We start from the raw sequence: 19,708 nt of genomic DNA, 5'->3' as shown, positions 1-19,708 counted from the left end.
ACTATCCCTACGGCGCCCATGGGAAGGCGCCGCAAAAACCCACCGACAAGGCGCTGCTTCAAATTGAAATCACTTGAAATATTTTCATTCACCTTTGACTTTCGGAATCAAAATAAATTTCAGAAACTTTTTATATTCAGTGCGTATCATGAATAAATGCTTTATAATAATATTCATTTGCTTCATCTACAGATTTCATCTCAATCACAATAATTTTGTATTATAATTATATTGTAAAACTATTCAACTGGCATGTATGTATCTTGGCTGCAAAATAAATATATAATTAATAATATCTCTCAATCAGTTCGAAAATTCATCTGGATCTAATATTATTATTTCGTTATCATAATTTTATTTATTAGAGCTATAACATATTCTAACGAACAACATTCATAAATTCATAACTGTAATTGTTTTTTTGTTCACATTTTTCTTCAACTTTTCTTTCTTTTTGTTATAATTTTCATTTAATTTAATCATAATATACATCATACATATCGTTTTGGTACAGACTACTAATAAAAACTGCGTTTTTAGTAGTCAAAAATCAATAATATTAATTAATAACTATACATATATCATTTTTAATATCATCATCATTTACATAAACATTGTTATACACCGCGCGATATACATAGTTTGGCGAAAACTATGTACAATATTATTTCATATATAACGATCTCAAAATTTACACATTACAATTCGTTATAGTAACATAACAATCGAGGTTTCGAGGATTATTTTCAATCATTTTGAAATCTTTCGTTGAGTAAATGTGACTTTTACCTAAATCGTAATGATAAAAAGGCTATAGTATACCGTGCTGCGTTATTATTACTGACCCATAACAGTTTTTAATAAAACAAAACAAAAAAAAATAAAGAAAAACATCAAAAATAATCACGGATATTTGTATACGAATAAAACCGTCATGCAATAAATAAGTAAAATAATTAATTCGCGACTGTTCTCTCTTCGTTTTCCATAACTTTCATCTAAAGCATTAATATCAAAACTGTAATCGTTCCGTAATATAATAATAACAATATAATTGAGTATCATTGTTATTTCTACTATTATTGTTATTGTTTTTATTGTTATTGTTATTATTATTATCATTTTTGTTATTATGATTTTCTAAATCGTTTTTTATATACCTAAGCAATACAATAATGGGGATCGACTACAATCACAGAAATAATACTGAGGTCTTCATCTACATCATCTAATGCAAACAATATTCCTCTTCCTTCACGAAACTTTTTATCCCACGAGGATCATAAGCAGTTACGATATCAGGGCGAATCACCGATAAATTGAAAATATTAATAATAGTCGACTATATATGGATATTTATAATTAACAACAAGCGTTGATCACTGGCTAAGATAATGGCTACCATAGAGAAACATCATCGTCATTATCGTCATCGTCATTCTCGTAATGATCGTTATTTTTTCTTTGTTCTTTTGACTTTTTTTCGAATTGTTTTCTTTTTTTTTTTTAATGAGGATTTCGCGCGGGTATCGGGGGACCTCCGGTAGTCCTGGCGGGTACCGGGGGTGGCATATTTGTAGGCAAACTTGGCGGTGGATGTTGAGGTGGTGGAACAGGTGCTTGTCTATGGGGAAGAGGTGGAGGAACGGAAGTTGGCGGACCGTTTGGAAATTCTTCAGGACTTTCGGTGCGGGGCAGAGGTGGCGGAGGTCTTGTGGGAATCGGATAACTTGGCGTGGCGTCTTGAATCTCTTCGTAAATAGCCGATTCGGGGGAATGTCTTTCGATTTCGTCCGACTCAGGAGGTCTTACCGGAGGACTGGGAGTTACAGGGAATTGATTTGGAACGACGCTGTAAACTCTCGCTCTTGGTGCCGGTCGTCTTTCCTGAGCTGGACTTCTGGTGGGTTGAGCAGGACGACCGGGAGGCGCAGGCCTCGGTGGAGCACTGTGAGAGGGACTGTGGCGTTCCGGGTAATTATTTTGGTCGGATAATTCGAGCGATTCGAAACCCTGTACGGGACTGTGTCTGGGAGACGGTTCGAGGGAGTAGGGTACCGTGGTGTTGCTGCATATTTCGATTTCTTTTTGAATAAGTTTCACCCAATTTGGGGATTTCAGGGATAATCTGAGATTTTGACCGCAGACTTGGGTCGTACCTTTATTAGCGGCTGCCAAAGCGCATTGACCGTCTCTAAAGGTCACCCAAATTGTGTCGTCGACAAACCTCACGAGAATCACTTCGCCTATGTGGGAAAAATCCTGGAGCAAAGCCATCATGAAACTGTCGTCGAAAACGCTGTCCATATCCTCGGTACCATCTTCGACCGCTTTCACTATGATCGTTCCATCGAGGGGGCCGAGGTCTTCTATAACCTCTTTGAATACCTTTTCCCGCTTTTCAACGTCTACTTGGTGAACGTCTACGTCTATTATCGCCATTACCGGTCTGTGATCACTCTGCTTCAATTCTGCTCTTCCATAATGAACCAGACGGCCTGGGTTCCAATCGGTTGGTGAATCTGTAAGGAGAATATTGCATCATGAAAGGGGCGCCATTTTGTTTCAGGCGACGTTCGATTGGTTGTTCACGAAATGGACGATGCTGGAGCAACTTCATGCGATTAAGTGAACGGATTCTTAGTAGTGGTCAGTTACGTACCGATATCGGGCACTTGTTTTCGCCGCTTCCAGAGAACTCGGTCCGTCCAAGCTGGTTGTCTGCATTTTTCGCTGGTGTCGTAATCATCGGAGAAGAGATCGTATTTGTAAGTAGGTGGGAAAGTGATGGGACCTTCTAAAAAGTTTTTGAAGACATTGCCTTCATCTTGTTGAACCTGAAAGTAACGTCAAGTAAGAGAGACTTAGCATTACACTAGTTTTGGCGTAATAATCGCTTTGCGTATTGCGATAACCTCACCCTCAATTGATCGCATTGAAGAATTTGATCAAAATCGTTCCGCTTGATCATCTCTTTCATTTCGTCCTTGTCCATGTCGACTCTGTAGTTGAAATCTCCACACCAGAATACATAGTCATGGGTATTCAAAGTTCTGCCCATAGGGAACGTAATCTTACGTGTTATTTCTGCGTAATCCGCGTTCCGTTCGCTAACCTGAGATTGCCCAGCGGCGAAATGAGCGCAGACAAAGCAAATAGAGGTCGAATATAGGACGCATCTAATCGCGGCTGCTCCTTTATTCCCTGTGGCTCCACCGAGACCAGTTTTTACACAATCTACTGCAACATCTCTCAAATAGGGCGCGTGCTCGGGGCGTATAAAAAGGTAAAGACATACTCCAACTAGTTGCTGATACGTGACGAGGACGTATTCATTGTCTCTGGATAGAACTTTTTGCAATTCTTCAGCCCAAGCTTTTGCATTGTCTGAACTTGCTGCCATTATATTACTTGCATTCAGATCTACTATTTCTTCAAAACCGATACCAAATATATCAACTGGAATGTTGTCGTGCTCCACAGAAACTAGAGCTGCAAATTTCATGAAATATTCTTTGAAATAACCACCGACTAATGATAGTAAAAAAATTACTCACAAGGTGAATTTCGCGGTGAATCTAGCAGCCAGTCTGCCAGAGAAACATCTTTGTAGACGACACTACGAAAATGTTTACCCCCGTTGACGTTGTAAGTACCAATGCCAACGCGAAGGTTCATGGGTACAACATACTCGTTGTATCTTTTGCACATTTCTCTGAGTACACTCGGTGGGGCGTGAAGCATATTTGATGGGAGGAGTAGTCTCGCTCTGTCTGCGAGTTCAGTGTTCAGGGTAGAGCCGAGCAAAAGGATATCGATTGCTTCTTGCTTGCTGGAGTCAAGTAGATTATTCTGTATGGTTCTAGCAGCGGATCGCGCACCGTCCATCAGCTTTGAACTGCCTTGAATGGCGCCTGTTCCTGCGTATATTTTGCTAACTTCATTCCCATTGTTTATCCACATCTGTCTAAAGACTTCCTCAAACCTGGAGACCATTTGTTGTTTCTCCATGAGCTTCAATAATCCCAATTGAACAGCAAGTATTTCCATTGCAAAGAATGTCTGAACGCAATTCGTTCTGTCCAGACAGTCCAAGCAATTTGTTCGCAACGTGCCTCTCTGCTCATTCATGACTTCTGTGCCAACGGCATAAAATAGAGAGAAGGATCTCAGGTACTTCTCGACTTTTGCCTTCAGCTTTGATAAATTCTTGGTATTTCCGCCTCTACATTCCTGATGATAGTCAAAGAGAATGTGGGGAACGTCTACACGATGCTGTGAAGCACTGTGATGACGATGAAACAGGTGGCTCAGCATCGCCTCCCCCTCTTTACTGCCTATCAGACTGGATCCGAGTAGATTTACTATAACTTGCTGTCCGTATCGCTGCTTTATCATGGACAAATGTCTATCAAAAGCTGGAGCAGAGGCCTCGAAACCCCGTGATATTTTAACCTTGTGCGATCCAACTTGCACTCCAGGTTGTTCCCAAAAAAGTGGGACAGACCCTCGGGTCTGTACAAAAGATGTTACTTCATTGTCTAAGTATATCACCTGTTCGGTTTCCACAAAGTTAGCAACATGTCCATCATCGTTACTACCTCGAACATTAAACCTGGTAATTGCGTAAGATTAATATTGTGCTCCAGGTTCTTTCTTAATTCTTTCAAGTACACACCTTGTTCCAGCTCGTTCGCAGCTCAGTCTTGAGATCACAACTGCTCGGGCTTGTCGATGCCCAACATATACAGTCCTGATTTCAACACTGCCGCACATAGCTTTGAGTAGCCATTGGCTGGTATTTACTCCAAATCTGAGTAGATGAATGTGAAGCATTCGATTCCTATAAGAGTGTACTATTGTTTGAAACGAGATGATAGTGAGGAAAACAAAGTCGGATGTGTGTGTCTAATTCTATCCTTTATTCCTAATGACAAATACTGAGAACAGAATATGCTTACCAAAAGAATCTGTTATCCGTTACATTAGATTTGCAGCGTTTCTGAGCACTAAGAGTAATGTCCAGTGCATCTTGTGGCCCAGAACACCAGGAGAAATAGAATGTCCCTGAGTTGAGGACCTTCCTAACTTCTGATATCCTGTCTTCGTTCCCCTGCACATAATGCAGGGGAACAAAGTGTGTCTGGGTCACACGAAATATCTCAGACTCTCCTATTTTTCCAACGGAGAAACATCCTGTCACTAGGACAAGATAAAGCAAAGTGCTTTCTCCAGCATTTAGCTGGAGTACACCGAGACATCCATAAGCATCAAGCAATTTTACATACTGAGACTTTAAAGATTCGGTTTCTTGAACAGCTGTAGAAAGGACAAGAAAACGAATGAACAATCGTATAAAAAAAATCGAGACAAAAGTCATCTCTGGAATAAATTATTTGAAACTCACACAATACTGCAACTGCTTGGGATTCAAAGAGCACTGTATCCTTGCGATTTCTTTGCTCTAGCAGAAGAGAGTGAGGACTTGGTGGTCTTAATTTTTCATAAATACGAAACCCTTTGCCCATAGCCATTTTTTCGGCCGATTGGAATTGCAAGTGTTTCGTATTTACGAATCAACGTATTCGTTGGCAGTTTTTTCGGCGTTCGAATTTAGAATGCCAGGAGCAGACGGATTTACAGCTGACAGAATGGTCCGTCAAAAGCACGCGGCAACTGCCGTCCACTCGATACTTCGTTTATAAAAACGCCTCGTTTATCCCTTTTTCGAATCAACACGATTCCTGAACAATATACTCTTAATCACCTACCAGATCTGAATTGTAATCAGAAGATATAGCAATTTGAACGCCTCCCGACGACCATCGTGAGGTTCGTTTAGGTAAAGTTAGGTTTTACGTCGATAATTCAATGCTCTTAAACTTCGAGAAATCGATTATAACTCACACAAATCCACACTAAAAGCGCTAGTGTTTCCTCATTGTTGAACTATTGTTGAAAACAGGGCACAACTTTCTATGAATTTCAACAATAATCAGTTCATAACTACGCCTACGTTTTCAACATATGCAAAACGAAACACGATATTATGATTTCCCACAGCTATTATTGAATTTCACGTCTCAAATTTCATGCTAATGGTTTCCTTTCACAACTCTGACCATCTGTGAAGTCAATTAATTGTTTGTCAAAATTCAAAAAAACTGATTGAATCGATCCTATCCAAATACAACAACCCACAGACTGATGTATCATTTGTATTTTTTAAAATACTTCAATGACAACGGAATTTCCAAGCTCCAGATTAAGCTTATCTTCGAATGGCGAATTGCGAATTCTTATCACAAATCAAACAGATAAGAGAAAAATCGAGCACTAAACGGAATTATTAATAATCCAGATGCTATCTACACATCTATTTTTACAAATAAACTCATAGATAATGATATTCATTTATTATTTTAGACTGTAGTATCACAGCCCAGTCTACATATTGAATCATATAACGTTGTTTTTTTCCTTCTATTCTCTCATTCTTTTAACACCAATGTAGGTCGATGATGGTATTGCGGTTTAATTTTCTCTTTGCGTTTCTCGTTGGTTTTGGTTTTCCATTTTTCCTTTTCTATTCTTCTTTTTTTTCTTTTTCTTTACGCTATTGTAATATAATGAGTATTAAGTACGTACATCATACAATTCCGCATCTAACAATAAATAATAGTATTAATATAATAATTCACACACGCGCGCGATCTCATATTATAGCATCACGAGAATATTGAGAAAATTAAATTTTTTACAGATATAACATTATAATGTAAATAGTAAAATTCAGTTTTGTCGTTTTATTTTATTTTTTGTTCGTATTAAAAATAGGGTATAACTAGAAAAAAAAAACAATTTCTATACGTTTCTCAATCGTTTTGCTTGCGATAGACAGACAAACAGACAGACGTACAGACCGCTGCAATTTTTCATGCGTAATTATCTATATGCATATATATAATTATATTCTCGCATTACAGTATAATGTGCAATATATACAGTATGTATATTTAAATATATATTCATATATACTTATACATGTATATGTATAGGTATTCCACATGCCCTCAGAAATTTGCGAGGATTTAGAAATAATTGTGAAAAATTGAAAAAGAAAATAACGGAAAAGAAAAGAAAAGAAAGAGAAATAATTTCGAAACGAATTGAAAATGTATATCATAGCTCGATAGAAAACAATTGATTAGTTTAGTTTATTATTCTGTAGGTATTGCAGGTTTTCGAATTCTTTGTAGTCACTATCTTTTTTCCATTATCTAATAACTAATTTGAACGTCGAGTAATTGGATAATTCTTATGTATAATCCTATTTATTATGTGTAATTCATTGCTGGCAATAATATAATAATATTTATCAATTATGCATCGGATTGTCTATTTATGTATATTATTATTATTATTGTTATTATTATTAATGTCAATACCATTATTATATCCCAAGGTATATATGTATACCGTTTAGAGTTTTTTCTTTTCTTTTCTTTCCTTTGATCGTTATACATAAATTATTTAATCAATTATTTATATGGTCCAACTGATCGACAACAATTTTACTGCACACTCAATACATGAAAAAAACAAAAGTTTCAATCAAAAGTGAAATCTCACCATCTCAATTATTTATTGTTTAATTCAAGTTACTAATTTATATACGTTGATACGGTTATGTAACGTATATTTGTTTTCTTATTTTTTCATTTCTCCCTTTTTTTTTTCAAATGTCTATAGCAATAAAGTTTTTTTACACACACACGTTATGTATGCATCTTGACTTTATTATATATTTATAATTGTATATTGTAATATTTTATTAGTAAATTTCAACTGAACAATTACGCAATTACTACCCGATAAGTACATCCAATAGTATTTATAATGTAATCATTTGTATTTACATTGTTTTTTGCATTTTACCTCCATTCAATTTGTTTTCTTCCTCATTTTTATTACGAGCATTTTATTTTTTTTTTTTTATCGTCATCGAACGAGACACGTACTCATCATCGTAGGAGAATTTATTTTTTCACTTCTTCTCTTTTCTTTTTTTTGTCGTTTTTCGAGTAGAAATCAGCAAACCGTCGAAGGAGGCCAATACGAAAGTTTTTATGGTTTTTTTTATCTTTTTTTTTTCTTTGTTCTCTTCTAAATGTACAGGTTTAGTTTTGATGCCACACATTTATGTAGATAGTATATATGTATACATAATTGTTGCAATACAGTAGTACAGTAATATAAATAATTAGCAAGTATAAAAATCACAGTTCTATTAAATACTAATGGCTATATAATGTAATAAACGTATTTAATTAAGCGCGACTATGCAGATCTAGTTTATTCGATCGTATGTGTGTATTTTTTTTTTTTTCTTTCGTTCTTTCTTCTTCTCGTGTAAAGTATACTAATATTTGCATTATTAATCGTTATAGATCGGTTGGTATCGGTATCATTTGCGACTTGAATAAAATGATAATTAGAAAAATTACTAACATCGCTACCTCACTTCATCGGTCCCTCGAGTCAGTTTGGGCTATTTTACATTGCACACTTTTATCAAAACTCAATCCTTTGAAGAAACAACAGTTAAAAAATGATCAATTTCAACACCGGAATACTTTCCTTCTTTCTTTCATTGCATTTTTTTCGTTTTTTTTTTTTTTTTTCTCTCGGTGAAACAAAAATATGGAAGACAATTGTACTCGAAAAATTTTCCGTATAATCGTAATAATTCGTAATTATATTATAACCATCAGAGCACAAATATGCCATATATCGTGTGTAAAGTCGGATTACAAAGCAGTCGGGAAAAAAAATTGCGAAAAATTTAAACAAATCTAAGAAAAACAAACTTAAAATTGTCAGTTAAAAAATTTACACCACAGGTACACGTGATTACGTTATCATAGATTAGCAGTGTCAATTTTATTCGCGTGTACAGGGAACAGAGTAAATCTGGTGCCACGAAATTTCAGGCTGTACCTTATTTATTCTTTTCCTTTGACAAATATTTATTCAATATAATTGTAGAAAATTGTAACGGAAACTGGTTCAGTTCATTGTGAGATTTTCTTCTTCTTTTTTTTTTTTTTTTTTTTTTTGTTCTATTTTATTATTTGTATGCGCAATTCATCGTGCTGAGGCAGTGACCGTAGCTATTATATGACTGACTATTTTAAAAGAAATTTGTTTTCTTCTTTTCTCTTCTCATTTGAGTGAGTTTTTGTTTTAACATTTTATCACGTTCACGATCGATCATCAGATTGGTATTTATTTACAGAAATATTATTTTCGTTATCTAAAATTGTGGTATAATAATAAGTAATGTCATATCGTATAATATATAGTTTTGACAATCGCTATATTCATTACAGTCATTTATTTAAATATTTCATTATTCATTTACTTTATTTACTGCCAATCTACTCTCTTCTCTCTTACTTTTTTGCTTTATTATACAACACAGTCTAGCCCGACGATAGATAAATATATATATATATATATAATTGAACTATAACATACTACCGGGGGCGTTTCTAGCTACTTGGATTTATCTAACTAAAAATTTTACCCGGATATATTTTCTAACGATAAAAAAAAAAAAAAAAAAACCTAGGAAAAACAATTTCCGTTCCCATAGAATCATCCGGGGAAAATTTTTTTCCATCACTATCTCTTTCGCTACGATTTTAGACAGTTTTTACAATTCAACGAATAAAGGACTCTCCACAGTTTTCGAAGACTTTCTCATACGGGGTGGGAAAAAAATCTGACAATGATTGCGTCGATACATTTTCAAGTAAAAGAAAACCAGATCGATCGATTGATAAATCAAGTGCCCTTCGATCTTTCGTTGAAAACTTTTCACGACCGATCCGGCAATGTGGTAGAAAAGTGAGGCGAGAAATGGTGTGCATGGGACTCCTGAGACAAAAAATTCTACGGAGACCGATCGTCTGGATTTTTTCGTCTTCCGACCCGTTCGACCGAGTGGAGAAACTGAAAGAGGATTTCTCATCCCTATATAAATATGACTGGAGATAAAAAGTCGAGCACGTGTACCCCCACACGTGTATATGTTTGCTCGACGAGATGACCGCGAGGACGTTGCAGACGCATCTTAATTATAAAATCAGCGAGGAGTAGCGTTCTGAAATTGAAGGAAAAATGGAACATTCATTGAGCAAATGTCGAGCGACTCCCTGTTATTGGAAATCGATCGATTATTCTTTGATTATTGCTGCCGGTTTTTACTTACCTCATCTTCGACGGCGTTCGCTGTCGCAGCAGGAGTCGTCGTCGTCGTGACGATTTGCTGCTGAATCGTTCCAGCGGCAGTCGTCGGATGCGTAACATTCGGTTTTTGAAATTTAGCCGTATCCTGCGAGGTGTCGGTCCGCCTGAGATAAGCGGCTTCTTTTTTTGGCGGTACGACCGGTTTGTTCGGTGGAACCGGCGGTGGTACTCCGCGAGATATTGAGGGTTTTTTCGCCGGTGGTATTCCGGGTGCCTGCGGCGAATTTGATAGCGTTCCATGGAACGGCACCTTCCCGCTACTCTGTCCAACCGTTGCTAATTTTGCCGCGTTTGTTGGACCGATCGGAACACCGGCGATAGGCCGTTTTTCTATTGCCTAAACAACGAACGAATTCGAACGCTGAAACTGTACTGTTTTCATCTTGTTCGAGAGAGTAAAAAAAAAAAAAATATATAGAAGAAAAGAACTAATTAAACAATCCCCCGTTAGTCACTGGATACATCGGAAAAATGTAAGAACCAAACCAAGCCAAACCAGAGTGAAGGGGTAGGAAACCAAGTAAATTAAGAGATCAGATTTTCGTCCGTTCGTAGAAAATCAATCAGAAGACGATATCGTGTGGTTTTCTAACTTTTTTTCTCTTAGTCATTTCTACATAGACGAAATTCTCGTGTAGTTCGTTGCACGTGTAGCGCAAAATTTTTCACTTTTACGGGTATATTCGCGAGGTTTTTTTGTTTTATTTTGCATTTAGCGATTAAAGAGTCAGCAGCTAGCTAAAGATTAGGTGAAGACAGAAAGAAAATTGGTGCTTTTTTAGGATAAAACAAGAAGCGGGATGAAAATCGTAAATAAGGTTCTCAGTATATCAAGTTCCGTACAGAGCATTTAATAAAGGAATAATAATAATAATAATAATAGTCGTAATAATAATAGTACATACGAAAATAATAATAATTATCTAATTATGTACACAATTTAAAAACAATAGAATAAAATTTATTATGCTTAGGTAGGTTATAACATTAAAGTTGATGATTTTTTTTTTGTTTTTGTTAACTTAAAAGGAAGCCGTGGAAGGGAATGCGTCGTACGTTGTGTGTCCGGAAGTTCAGTCCAATCCTTCGTTCTTTTTTTTTTCTGTTCTGTTTTTTGTGTGATTTGGTTTATTGGAGCACTTGAATTAGCCACTCCAGATTGATTTTTGTTTTTTTTCGATAGATAAAACGGGGAAAGGTTGGAGAAATAAATACAAAGACAGGCTATTTAATACATCGTTAATGAGAGTAATAGTAATCAGTAACCACTAATGATATAAGACTAGAATTAGGCCTGGTAGTATTATGATTAATGTTTTTTTTTTAATTTTATTTTTGACTTTCCTGCGTTAATTTGATCACGCCAATTTTGCTAGCTGTGAGTTATTTTAGCATGCTGCGTTATTGTGGAGGGCTTTTAGATTTTGCAGGGTTTCACAAAATCGTGATTTATAAAAAAAAAAAAAATCAGCCAGCGCGCGATCTCCCTATGTAAGATCATATATATGTGTATAATTATTTATACACCTATACATATGTGTATATAAATATATATAGATTCACATATAGGTATATATTATGTGGATTCTATAAAAAATGAGTATGAAATCTTTTCTTTTTCTTCATAATCGTAATTTCAACTGACGCTGAATCAAATTGTATACTTCGATATCGGCGACATACGAAATCGCAAAACAACTATCAAAAAATCTTTGATACTTTCTTTTTTTAACTTCATGATGAATATAGTGTTTTTTTTCTTTACTTTATCTGAAAGTCTAAAAATATATCTTCTAACACGGCTACTGGATCAGGGGCGAAAGCAAGGACCTATAGAAATATTAGAATCACAGAATCCCCTGTATAGTTTTTGATGAGGAATAGAAAATTGCTGTACCCAGATGTTAAATTAGTGTAGAATGGGTTGGGAAATGTAGATGGATTACCTGTGCCTCTGTTGGCGCCACGGATTCACCTATCCCCGGAGTTGGCGACGCGGCGTAAGCCACACTTCTCAACGCTTGGCCCGGAGTCACAGATCGAGCTATTCCGGTAGCTGGAATATACGGATTATCGGGGAATAGTAGATCACTTATGACAGGGAATGTTAATCTTACTTACTGGGTCCACTAACTGGAACACTTGTAACAGTAGCCGTTGGTTGTACAACTTTACTGCTGACCATGGGCGTCCCTGTACCGAGGACTGCCCCTTTGACTTTTGATGAAAAAGCGATTAAAAATCGGGGTAAACTTGACTATGATATATTCGAGTTTTGGAATTTATAACTCACGCATTTGTGGTGCAGCTGCGGGTCTCAGAGTTGGCATAGCGGTCAAGTTCGCTGGCTTAGCAGGCGGAGGAGGTGGAACGGTTCCTGCTACTCTAGATGGTCCGGTGCGGGATTGCGTGTCTTTCCACGTTTCCATTTCAGCCTTGAGTTTTTCTATCTCCGCCTCTAATTCCTTCCCCCGTTTCTCTTCCTTCAGGATCGCCTGCCTGTATTGCTGTCTCTCCATATCAAACTGTGCAAGCTGCTTTTCTAACTCTGCTTCCATTTGCAAAGATTTTTTGCTCTCTTCCTCAAGTCCTTCGGCCATAGAGTCGATCCGCACTTTTTCTTCGGTCAGGATCTGCGCCAAGTCTTCCGACCTCTTTCTCTCCTCTATATACTTCATTATTATCTTTTTTCTTTCCGCTAGAAGAAGAAGTACTATTTGCTTCTGCCTGTTCTTTTCTTCCTCGAGAGTGTCGTTGGCTTTTTTTATTTCGATTTCTAAACGCTTCTTCTCCTGCTTCTCAAGTTCCAACTCTTTTTTTAGCCTGGTCCTCTCTTTCTCGAGACCATAAGTTATGTCGTCACCTTGCGCCGTGTCGTGCTCGTGTTTTCTCTTTTCTTCTTCGAGCTCTTTGATCACCTGGGAGAATAAAAGGTCAATGGTTAGTCAACCTCCGGCTATTCCTATTTCTCATGCCATTTTTTGATTCAACTTGAACGTGCACTTGCCGCTCTGTGTCTGATCTCCGCATCCTTAAGAACCTTGGCCATTCGGCACTGCGTCCGCCTTTGCTGCATCACCAATGCCTCGAGACTCGCAACCTGCTGGTCTACTTGTTTCTTATCCGCTACTATCACGCCCCCGAGCACTACGTCATCCCTTGCTAATGCAGCCTGGGGATCATTGGTGCCGCAAAGATAGCGAGAGTTCAGTAGATGCTTCATTTTCTCTGACTGGAATTATATTGTTCATTAATCGGTGCTTTATTCCAAACTGTAAGTAATTTTAAATCCAAGAACTTGAGAACAGTTACTTTCAAAGCCGCTATGACGATGTCTCGTGCCTGCAGTTCACCTTCCAAATACCCCAGGAGTTTCAAGAGATCTTTTTTTTTTAGTTTCATCTTAGGATTCCGCTAAAAATTACAAGTTTTCATAGTACTGCAACGGTTCTAAATTTATTGATTGAACTAATTACTTTATATTGTATCATATGGTCCAACGATTTGGCAAAGCTTGAAGTTTATATCAAACCGTCATGATTTCACATTAGTTCTGGAGAAAATTGCTGCAAAGGTTTGAAAGAACTCTGGTTTTAAAGCAAACTAACATATTCAAATTGAAAAGCAATCAAAGTACTCCAAACTACATAAACACATCATGAGAGCCTGATGTCTTATCTAATCTATGCGAGTAAAGAAAAATATTAGATAAAACAAAAGCAACCGAGTAAACTAAAACTTTGTCATAGAAACCAAACATGGGGTATTGTTCCCCTTGGTTCCCGACAATGAATAATTGCTCGTACAATAGTTCTGGGCAATTAAAGACCCTTGTTTCACGTCCGGGATTAATAAAAGGTGATTCGAGTCATGGGTATGTAGTCTGACGGGGTATACCTTGAGGGTGTTTGAAGAGCTCTTGTCAATGGGTTCAAAATTGTTTGTTTGCGGTTGCTGCTGTGGCTGCATGGTCTCTTGCGTAGGCTGCGTCTTGACAGTAGAAATTCCAGGAGCCGCTGCTGGCTGTCCATTTGAAGGAGAATTAGCCACACTGACAGAATTTTGACTTTGTGATGCCATCTTGATTTTCGTTGGTCAATTATAAATGTATATGAGTGTTTTTTTTGGGTCCAGATAAAACGAGTCCCGGCTTTATTTAAAAAAAAAAAAAAAGTTTCCAAATTCCTAACCGCTGGCTACGGTTCTAGGCGTCCTACCAAGGCTCGGAAAAGCAGGTAGCTCGACTAACATTCGTATTGAACACACGCGATACGTGACAAATCGTGTGGATGGTTGTTTTAATTTAGAAATAATGGCATCTTTCGATTCGATGGATATGCAGCCCAGTAAACGGCCGGGTATATTAACCACGGCATCATCCCGGCTTCGCAGAACTCCCGGTTTGTATTAGGTTTTTAATGCCCTTCAAAAGAAACCCACCCGCGGATTTATAAAGCACCCGGGTTTTAGAGGCACAAATCAATCTCCTCAGCTCCCCCAGCCACCACTGAAGTATCTGAACTAAGGGAAGAATCAAGAATCTGACAAATCAAGCACAAAGCGAATGATCCACGACTGTCGAGAGTTCACTCGCGAAATTCAACGTTGATGGGATCGAAGAAGGGTCGAAGAAAAACGCGATTTATTTTGACCTCTCGTTTGTTGCAGTCGACCTTGGAAAATGGCGTTAGAATCGACCGGAACTTAGATTGATACTTGGGGACTCCCGAGTGATTTTTACTTCGATATCCACAAGACATAACATCAACGGCAGCAGCATCGTGGCCATTTTGAATTCTGAACAGACATCCATGCGCAGTTGGCAGATTTTCCAGTTGTGCGTCCCAAACTGAGAGATGCTTTCGTTCTCACGTTGAATTATAGAATAAATAAACACTGCCAGGATAATTTGATAATAAATATTTTATAGTGAGTATATGAGGATAATTAACTCGATCGATATTTTGGACATTATTAATCGGTTGATTACTTGTAAAGGATTATTATTCAGCGTCGAATTATAGCTTATGTCAAACTATCAACCTCCAACCAACAGACGCCATTTTTTACTTGGCGCCTATTAGCACCAACCACCGATCGGACTATTTGTTCCTATTCCAACTATAATTACAATAGCACTATGCAGGGGGTGTGTTCATAAAAAAAAGGACGAAATATACAAGGTCCAAAAAAAGGAGCTGGAGGGAAAATCGTGTGCGCGCACCGCTGAGCGGTAATAAGAATATCTGCGTTTTTAAAAAAGCTGGAGGTTTAACTTGCAAAGTGTTTGCGACGAAGAACGAGCGGGAATCGAAAACACCCGTTATACCTATACCATAAAAGTTCATATAGCGACAGTTCTGGAACGCGAAGGTAATGTGCTCTAAACTGACATATCGTCATGACGCGTCGCTGGTAGTATTGTGTTGACCAGTCATCAGATCGAACTACGTTCTCAATCGGTGTAAATATTTATAACTGCCAGCATTAACTAGTTGATTTTCAGAGAAGACGTCGCCCTTTTGCCTCCAAAATCCTGAACCAAAAACACGCTCATTTCTTTTCTTGTCTCGAAAAAATTCTAGATCCAAAGATTTATTAATTATTCTTTGTAAGCTCTTAGTGCAAATCATGACTTTCTACTTTCTAAGCCTGACCTCAATGGGCTTACACATTTTTTGCATGCTAATCTATTTGTTCCAATGAATAAAAAAAAAACAAACCTCTACTGAAATTTTGTGAAGTCATTCTACCAGCTCTTTGGAGATGGAAAATACGCCTTGAAATTTTATTTTGCACTGTGTACCTATTATACCTTCTGCAAATTAATAAAGAATCCATAATCATCAGACCTGCTTGTTTTTACTTTTCGTTACATCGTCCTACATTAGAACAATAATTTTACTGAGGTTATCTGAGACACATCCTTGTCCTCTACACTTCAAAAGTTACATAAGAACAACTTGGCAACTTACAGCATTTTACCTGACGGAGAGTTGTGACAAGTAAACCCACGTCGCAGATGTTGTAAGACCTAGAATGGTAGTAAGAGGAAAATGAGGTTTACGACGGGTCAAGACCTAGGGGACCGGGCTGAACTCGGTCACGATCGACTCCCCAACGAATTGAACAAGAGTATGATGGCTGCTACAAACTGCGCTGAACCTGTTGATGTTAAATATACCGAAGAAGGGTCCATGATATCAAACTTGCCGTTGCTCTTTGCGAACGGCTACCCAACCTCCTTGGAAACAATTACCCTGGTAACTTTCAGATGGACATATTTTCTACTCAAGTCTTTCCAAGTATTCAAAGTTCTTTGATCAATTCATTACATTCTCTTAATCATTTACAGCCGCAGCTGGAACGCTTCATCACATTCATGGTCCAGTGTTCCTTTGGCCATGACACTGCCAAAGTGATCAAAGAACCACAGTGGTGGCCTAAAGAGATAAAATTCACGAATCCCTTTGTACGCCCTCGTAAAATAGATCAGGAGGTAATTTTGAATGAGCAAAATTGACGAAGGAATTAGTCCATCAGAAGGATCTTAATCGCCATTCATTCTCGTCATTTTATTTATAGAACTGGATGGCAAACTTAAAAAAATTGGTCTTTAGATGCTATACGTACCACCGGAGCGAATATTTGCTCCGGTTTTGCTCCCACCTCGCTCAGCATCCTCACGATCAACTCGAGTACGTTGATAACTGGGATTCTACGACCAGTTTGTACCACAGAAGTACCGGAAAACTCCTCGTCACATTCCGCAATGAGAATATGAACTATGACAAAAAAATCGAAAGCCCTCGTCGGCTTTTACTCCCCAGAAACAGCGGGGGTTCCATTACTGCAGGAAAAATAAAACAGCAAAAGAAACAACCTCAGGCTATGGTACAACCCGTACTTTGCGACGACATTTATCTCTGCGATAACTGCGACGCGGAGTTCGATGGGCTGACAAAAATGAAGGTGAGAATAATGGAGAATGTAATTCAACTCTCTGATAATAGTCGTAAAAATTCAACTACCCCCGGTAATCTCTAAAATCGTTATTCGAAATTTCAGGAACATGAAAAGCTCTGCTGCGATCAAGAACAAAGTAGTGGAAGTTCGCGGCCAGTGTCACCCGAAATTTCCGGGGCCCCCCAAGTCGTTCAGAATCAGTTCCTCGAATATTTCGGATTGTCTTCAAACGATGCGGAAAAAATGCCAAAAGAATCCTCCGCCGAATCCCTGACGAAGACGGATGTCACTCGGACTTCGAGAAGAATAAGAGGGTCTGTGAACCTAGCGCGATGTCCGACTATCCCATTCTCGTCGCCGGCTGGTATTGCGATGGCAAAAAAATCCCGAACAATGACTGAAGTAACGCAACAAGAAAGACTCGACAGAATAGAACGATATCTAATTGCTCCGCCGCTAAGCAACGGACCCAGACCCCGATGGCTCGACAGAGTAAGCGACGACGGCGTTCGATGGATCGTTACTCATAAGCCAAATCGTGACAAACCACCACCTCAGGACGACCACGTACACGAGTACAAGTTCAATTCGTTCAGAGGAAAACCTAGTACGTATTCGAAAACGTCTTTAGTTAATTAGACCTATGTAGCTGATTATCGAATGAATAGTGACAAAAAAAAGAAAAGATTGGGAGGTGTGAAATTTGGGGCGCAAACGAGTGACGATTACCATTTTGTATTTCAGTGCTGAGCATTCGCTCGCAAATTTTATGCGTGGCGTGTCGCAAGGCAATTGTACCGATAACAATGCTAACGCCTCAACGAATCGACGAGTTAAAAAAGAATCCTTACAAATACCTTCTCCCGAATCGAAAAAAACATATTCTGGTGGGACCGAGACCGGCCCCAAAATCGAAACGTCGAGTAGCCGGTAATCATCGAGTAACATTGAAGCGAAAATATCCGGGCAGCGTGAATTGCCCGATGATAATGGACGTCGAAGAATCTCGTACTCCCACGTGTGTCCCGGCACCTCAAAGTTCCGAAATAGAAAAGTTGGGAAACGAAAGTGAAGCGATCGGCCACCCACGTCTGAAATCGCCAACGGAAACGGAGGCGAGAACTTCGCTGTCTGAAACTGGAAGCCAAAATCGAGACTCGATATCGAGTCGTCCCTGGACTCCGTCTGTGATAAAAGTTTCCAAACCCCCTCAGGATTCCATGAAAAATCAGCCTCCATCGGATAAAAAGGAAATAGTAGCCGTTATCGACCTATGTTCTTCCGACGACGAGGATCATCCGAACGGCGTTAAATCAGCGCGTACTCATGACGAAAATTCGAATCGAATGAACCGAGATACGAAAAACGTGAGTTCAACGATATTAACGAACTATATTCAAAAGAACATTAATGTTAGTCCCCGCGTTTATCCCACGAATTCCGCAAACGGTTGGCTAAAAAGGATAGCCGAACCGTGTTCAGGCCTATTCGAATAAACCGACAACGATCGTCGACCGATTTATCCTTTTAAAAAGAAAAAAAAAAGCACTATGCATGTGTTCATAAAAAATCACCCTTCGATTATTCGTCGTCGCGCAGATCACGGGGCTGTGAAAATATTTAGAAAGAAAAAAAAAAAAGAAGAAATTGAATGATTCATAAATGCAAAAAAAAAAAAACAAAAAAAAAACAATCTTGAACGATACACATTGTATATCTCATTGGATCTTTTCATTTCTCAACTTCACGTATATAAGTTTAATAATCATTATATCGTTCTTCGCACAATATAATCATTTTCATCATACATATATATTCTATAATCTTACTTGCAGGATGCGCTTACAAATCAGAAGAAAAGAAAAAAAAAAAATGAATATATTTATGAAACCTCGCGTAAGACTTGTTGATTTTTTTTCTCGCTCTTTTTTTTTCGTATTCTCGTTTTGCGAATATCACGCCCGTCGTACGATCAAATTTAATTTCATCTTCGAAACAATTTTAATTTTTTTTACCCCGATTCTCATCCAAGTGCGCCCGATCATTCTCGAGAGCGTTGAAAAGAAAAAAAGAAATCCGGAAGTCCGTACTCGTTACGAAAATAATTTTGAAATTCCATCGAAAATCAATCGCAACATAATTCATTAACGGAATAAACAAAACGGGGCAAATTCTCGTTACAACAGGGAATACGAGAAAAAAACACGAATATCCTAGACTTTACTTTTATCTGTTGTTACTATCTTCGTCATCATGATTATAATCATCTCTATTATTGTTAGTAATAGGTATGTATCATTTTTTAAAACACATTATAATTTAAATAAATCGCAAACTTAGTTGAAACGAAATAAAATCGAGTTAAAGTGACGAAAGTTTTTTACATTTTAATACATGTTACAGTTACACTTTATATATAAATATATAT

The 19,708-nt window shown here is 37.9% G+C and overlaps 3 protein-coding genes across 9 annotated transcripts; 1 reads left to right on the top strand and 2 right to left on the bottom strand.

The window, feature by feature from the left end:
- Nucleotides 1-135: 135 nt before the first annotated feature.
- Nucleotides 136-6,218, bottom strand: LOC105684003 (synaptojanin-1). 2 transcript variants are annotated; one of them, XM_048655917.1, is made up of 8 exons: nucleotides 5,908-6,218; nucleotides 5,408-5,744; nucleotides 4,962-5,319; nucleotides 4,679-4,843; nucleotides 3,558-4,615; nucleotides 2,921-3,492; nucleotides 2,663-2,837; nucleotides 136-2,522 (listed from the first exon to the last, which is right to left on the bottom strand). In XM_048655917.1, the coding sequence occupies exons 2-8, from the start codon at nucleotides 5,532-5,534 to the stop codon at nucleotides 1,507-1,509; spliced, it is 3,471 nt and encodes a 1,156-aa protein (XP_048511874.1). In that variant the 5' UTR covers nucleotides 5,535-5,744; nucleotides 5,908-6,218; the 3' UTR covers nucleotides 136-1,506. The 2 variants fall into 2 exon arrangements, with proteins under 2 accessions (XP_048511874.1, XP_012252471.2); XM_012397048.3 differs by lacking the exon at nucleotides 5,908-6,218 and having other exon boundaries at nucleotides 5,408-5,893.
- LOC105684004 lies at nucleotides 2,835-19,190 on the top strand. Of its 4 annotated transcripts, none has more exons than XM_012397051.3 (6): nucleotides 2,835-2,853; nucleotides 16,292-16,577; nucleotides 16,670-16,813; nucleotides 16,900-17,286; nucleotides 17,383-17,887; nucleotides 18,025-19,190. In XM_012397051.3, exons 2-6 carry the CDS (start codon nucleotides 16,371-16,373, stop codon nucleotides 18,774-18,776), a joined length of 1,995 nt encoding a protein of 664 aa, XP_012252474.2. In that variant the 5' UTR covers nucleotides 2,835-2,853; nucleotides 16,292-16,370; the 3' UTR covers nucleotides 18,777-19,190. The 4 variants fall into 4 exon arrangements, with proteins under 4 accessions (XP_012252474.2, XP_012252473.2, XP_012252472.2 ...); XM_012397050.3 differs by lacking the exon at nucleotides 2,835-2,853 and adding an exon at nucleotides 15,127-15,243; XM_012397049.3 differs by lacking the exon at nucleotides 2,835-2,853 and adding an exon at nucleotides 15,550-15,687.
- On the bottom strand, nucleotides 6,400-15,089 carry LOC105684006 (CTTNBP2 N-terminal-like protein). 3 transcript variants are annotated; one of them, XM_012397053.3, is made up of 8 exons: nucleotides 14,212-15,078; nucleotides 13,627-13,728; nucleotides 13,322-13,546; nucleotides 12,608-13,232; nucleotides 12,436-12,531; nucleotides 12,261-12,370; nucleotides 10,277-10,651; nucleotides 6,400-10,168 (listed from the first exon to the last, which is right to left on the bottom strand). In XM_012397053.3, exons 1-8 carry the CDS (start codon nucleotides 14,392-14,394, stop codon nucleotides 10,151-10,153), a joined length of 1,734 nt encoding a protein of 577 aa, XP_012252476.1. In that variant the 5' UTR covers nucleotides 14,395-15,078; the 3' UTR covers nucleotides 6,400-10,150. The 3 variants fall into 3 exon arrangements, with proteins under 3 accessions (XP_012252476.1, XP_048511875.1, XP_048511876.1); XM_048655918.1 differs by lacking the exon at nucleotides 14,212-15,078 and adding an exon at nucleotides 13,791-13,971; XM_048655919.1 differs by lacking the exons at nucleotides 6,400-10,168; nucleotides 10,277-10,651 and adding an exon at nucleotides 11,145-12,144 and having other exon boundaries at nucleotides 14,212-15,089.
- Nucleotides 19,191-19,708: the final 518 nt, after the last annotated feature.

This window comes from Athalia rosae, chromosome 5 (assembly GCF_917208135.1).
Source record: "Athalia rosae chromosome 5, iyAthRosa1.1, whole genome shotgun sequence".
NCBI classification, from domain to species: domain Eukaryota; kingdom Metazoa; phylum Arthropoda; class Insecta; order Hymenoptera; family Athaliidae; genus Athalia; species Athalia rosae.
This window is presented reverse-complemented; position numbering and strand designations above follow the sequence as displayed.

What these genes read in the sequence shown, in the direction of transcription:
- LOC105684003 (XM_048655917.1), bottom strand. Translation starts at nt 5,534, where the DNA reads ATGGCTATGGGCAAAGGGTTTCGTATTTATGAAAAATTAAGACCACCA. An exon ending in CCAAGCAGTTGCAGTATTGT is followed by an intron (nt 5,320 to 5,407) that starts GTGAGTTTCAAA and finishes TCCTTTCTACAG; the next exon opens with CTGTTCAAGAAACCGAATCT. An exon ending in TGCGAACGAGCTGGAACAAG is followed by an intron (nt 4,616 to 4,678) that starts GTGTGTACTTGA and finishes CGCAATTACCAG; the next exon opens with GTTTAATGTTCGAGGTAGTA.
- LOC105684006 (XM_012397053.3), bottom strand. Translation starts at nt 14,394, where the DNA reads ATGGCATCACAAAGTCAAAATTCTGTCAGTGTGGCTAATTCTCCTTCA. An exon ending in GCTCTTCAAACACCCTCAAG is followed by an intron (nt 13,729 to 14,211) that starts GTATACCCCGTC and finishes TGTAATTTTTAG; the next exon opens with CGGAATCCTAAGATGAAACT. An exon ending in TCGTCATAGCGGCTTTGAAA is followed by an intron (nt 13,547 to 13,626) that starts GTAACTGTTCTC and finishes ATATAATTCCAG; the next exon opens with TCAGAGAAAATGAAGCATCT.
- LOC105684004 (XM_012397051.3), top strand. Translation starts at nt 16,371, where the DNA reads ATGAGGTTTACGACGGGTCAAGACCTAGGGGACCGGGCTGAACTCGGT. An exon ending in ATGGGCTGACAAAAATGAAG is followed by an intron (nt 17,287 to 17,382) that starts GTGAGAATAATG and finishes TCGAAATTTCAG; the next exon opens with GAACATGAAAAGCTCTGCTG. An exon ending in TTCGTTCAGAGGAAAACCTA is followed by an intron (nt 17,888 to 18,024) that starts GTACGTATTCGA and finishes TTTGTATTTCAG; the next exon opens with TGCTGAGCATTCGCTCGCAA.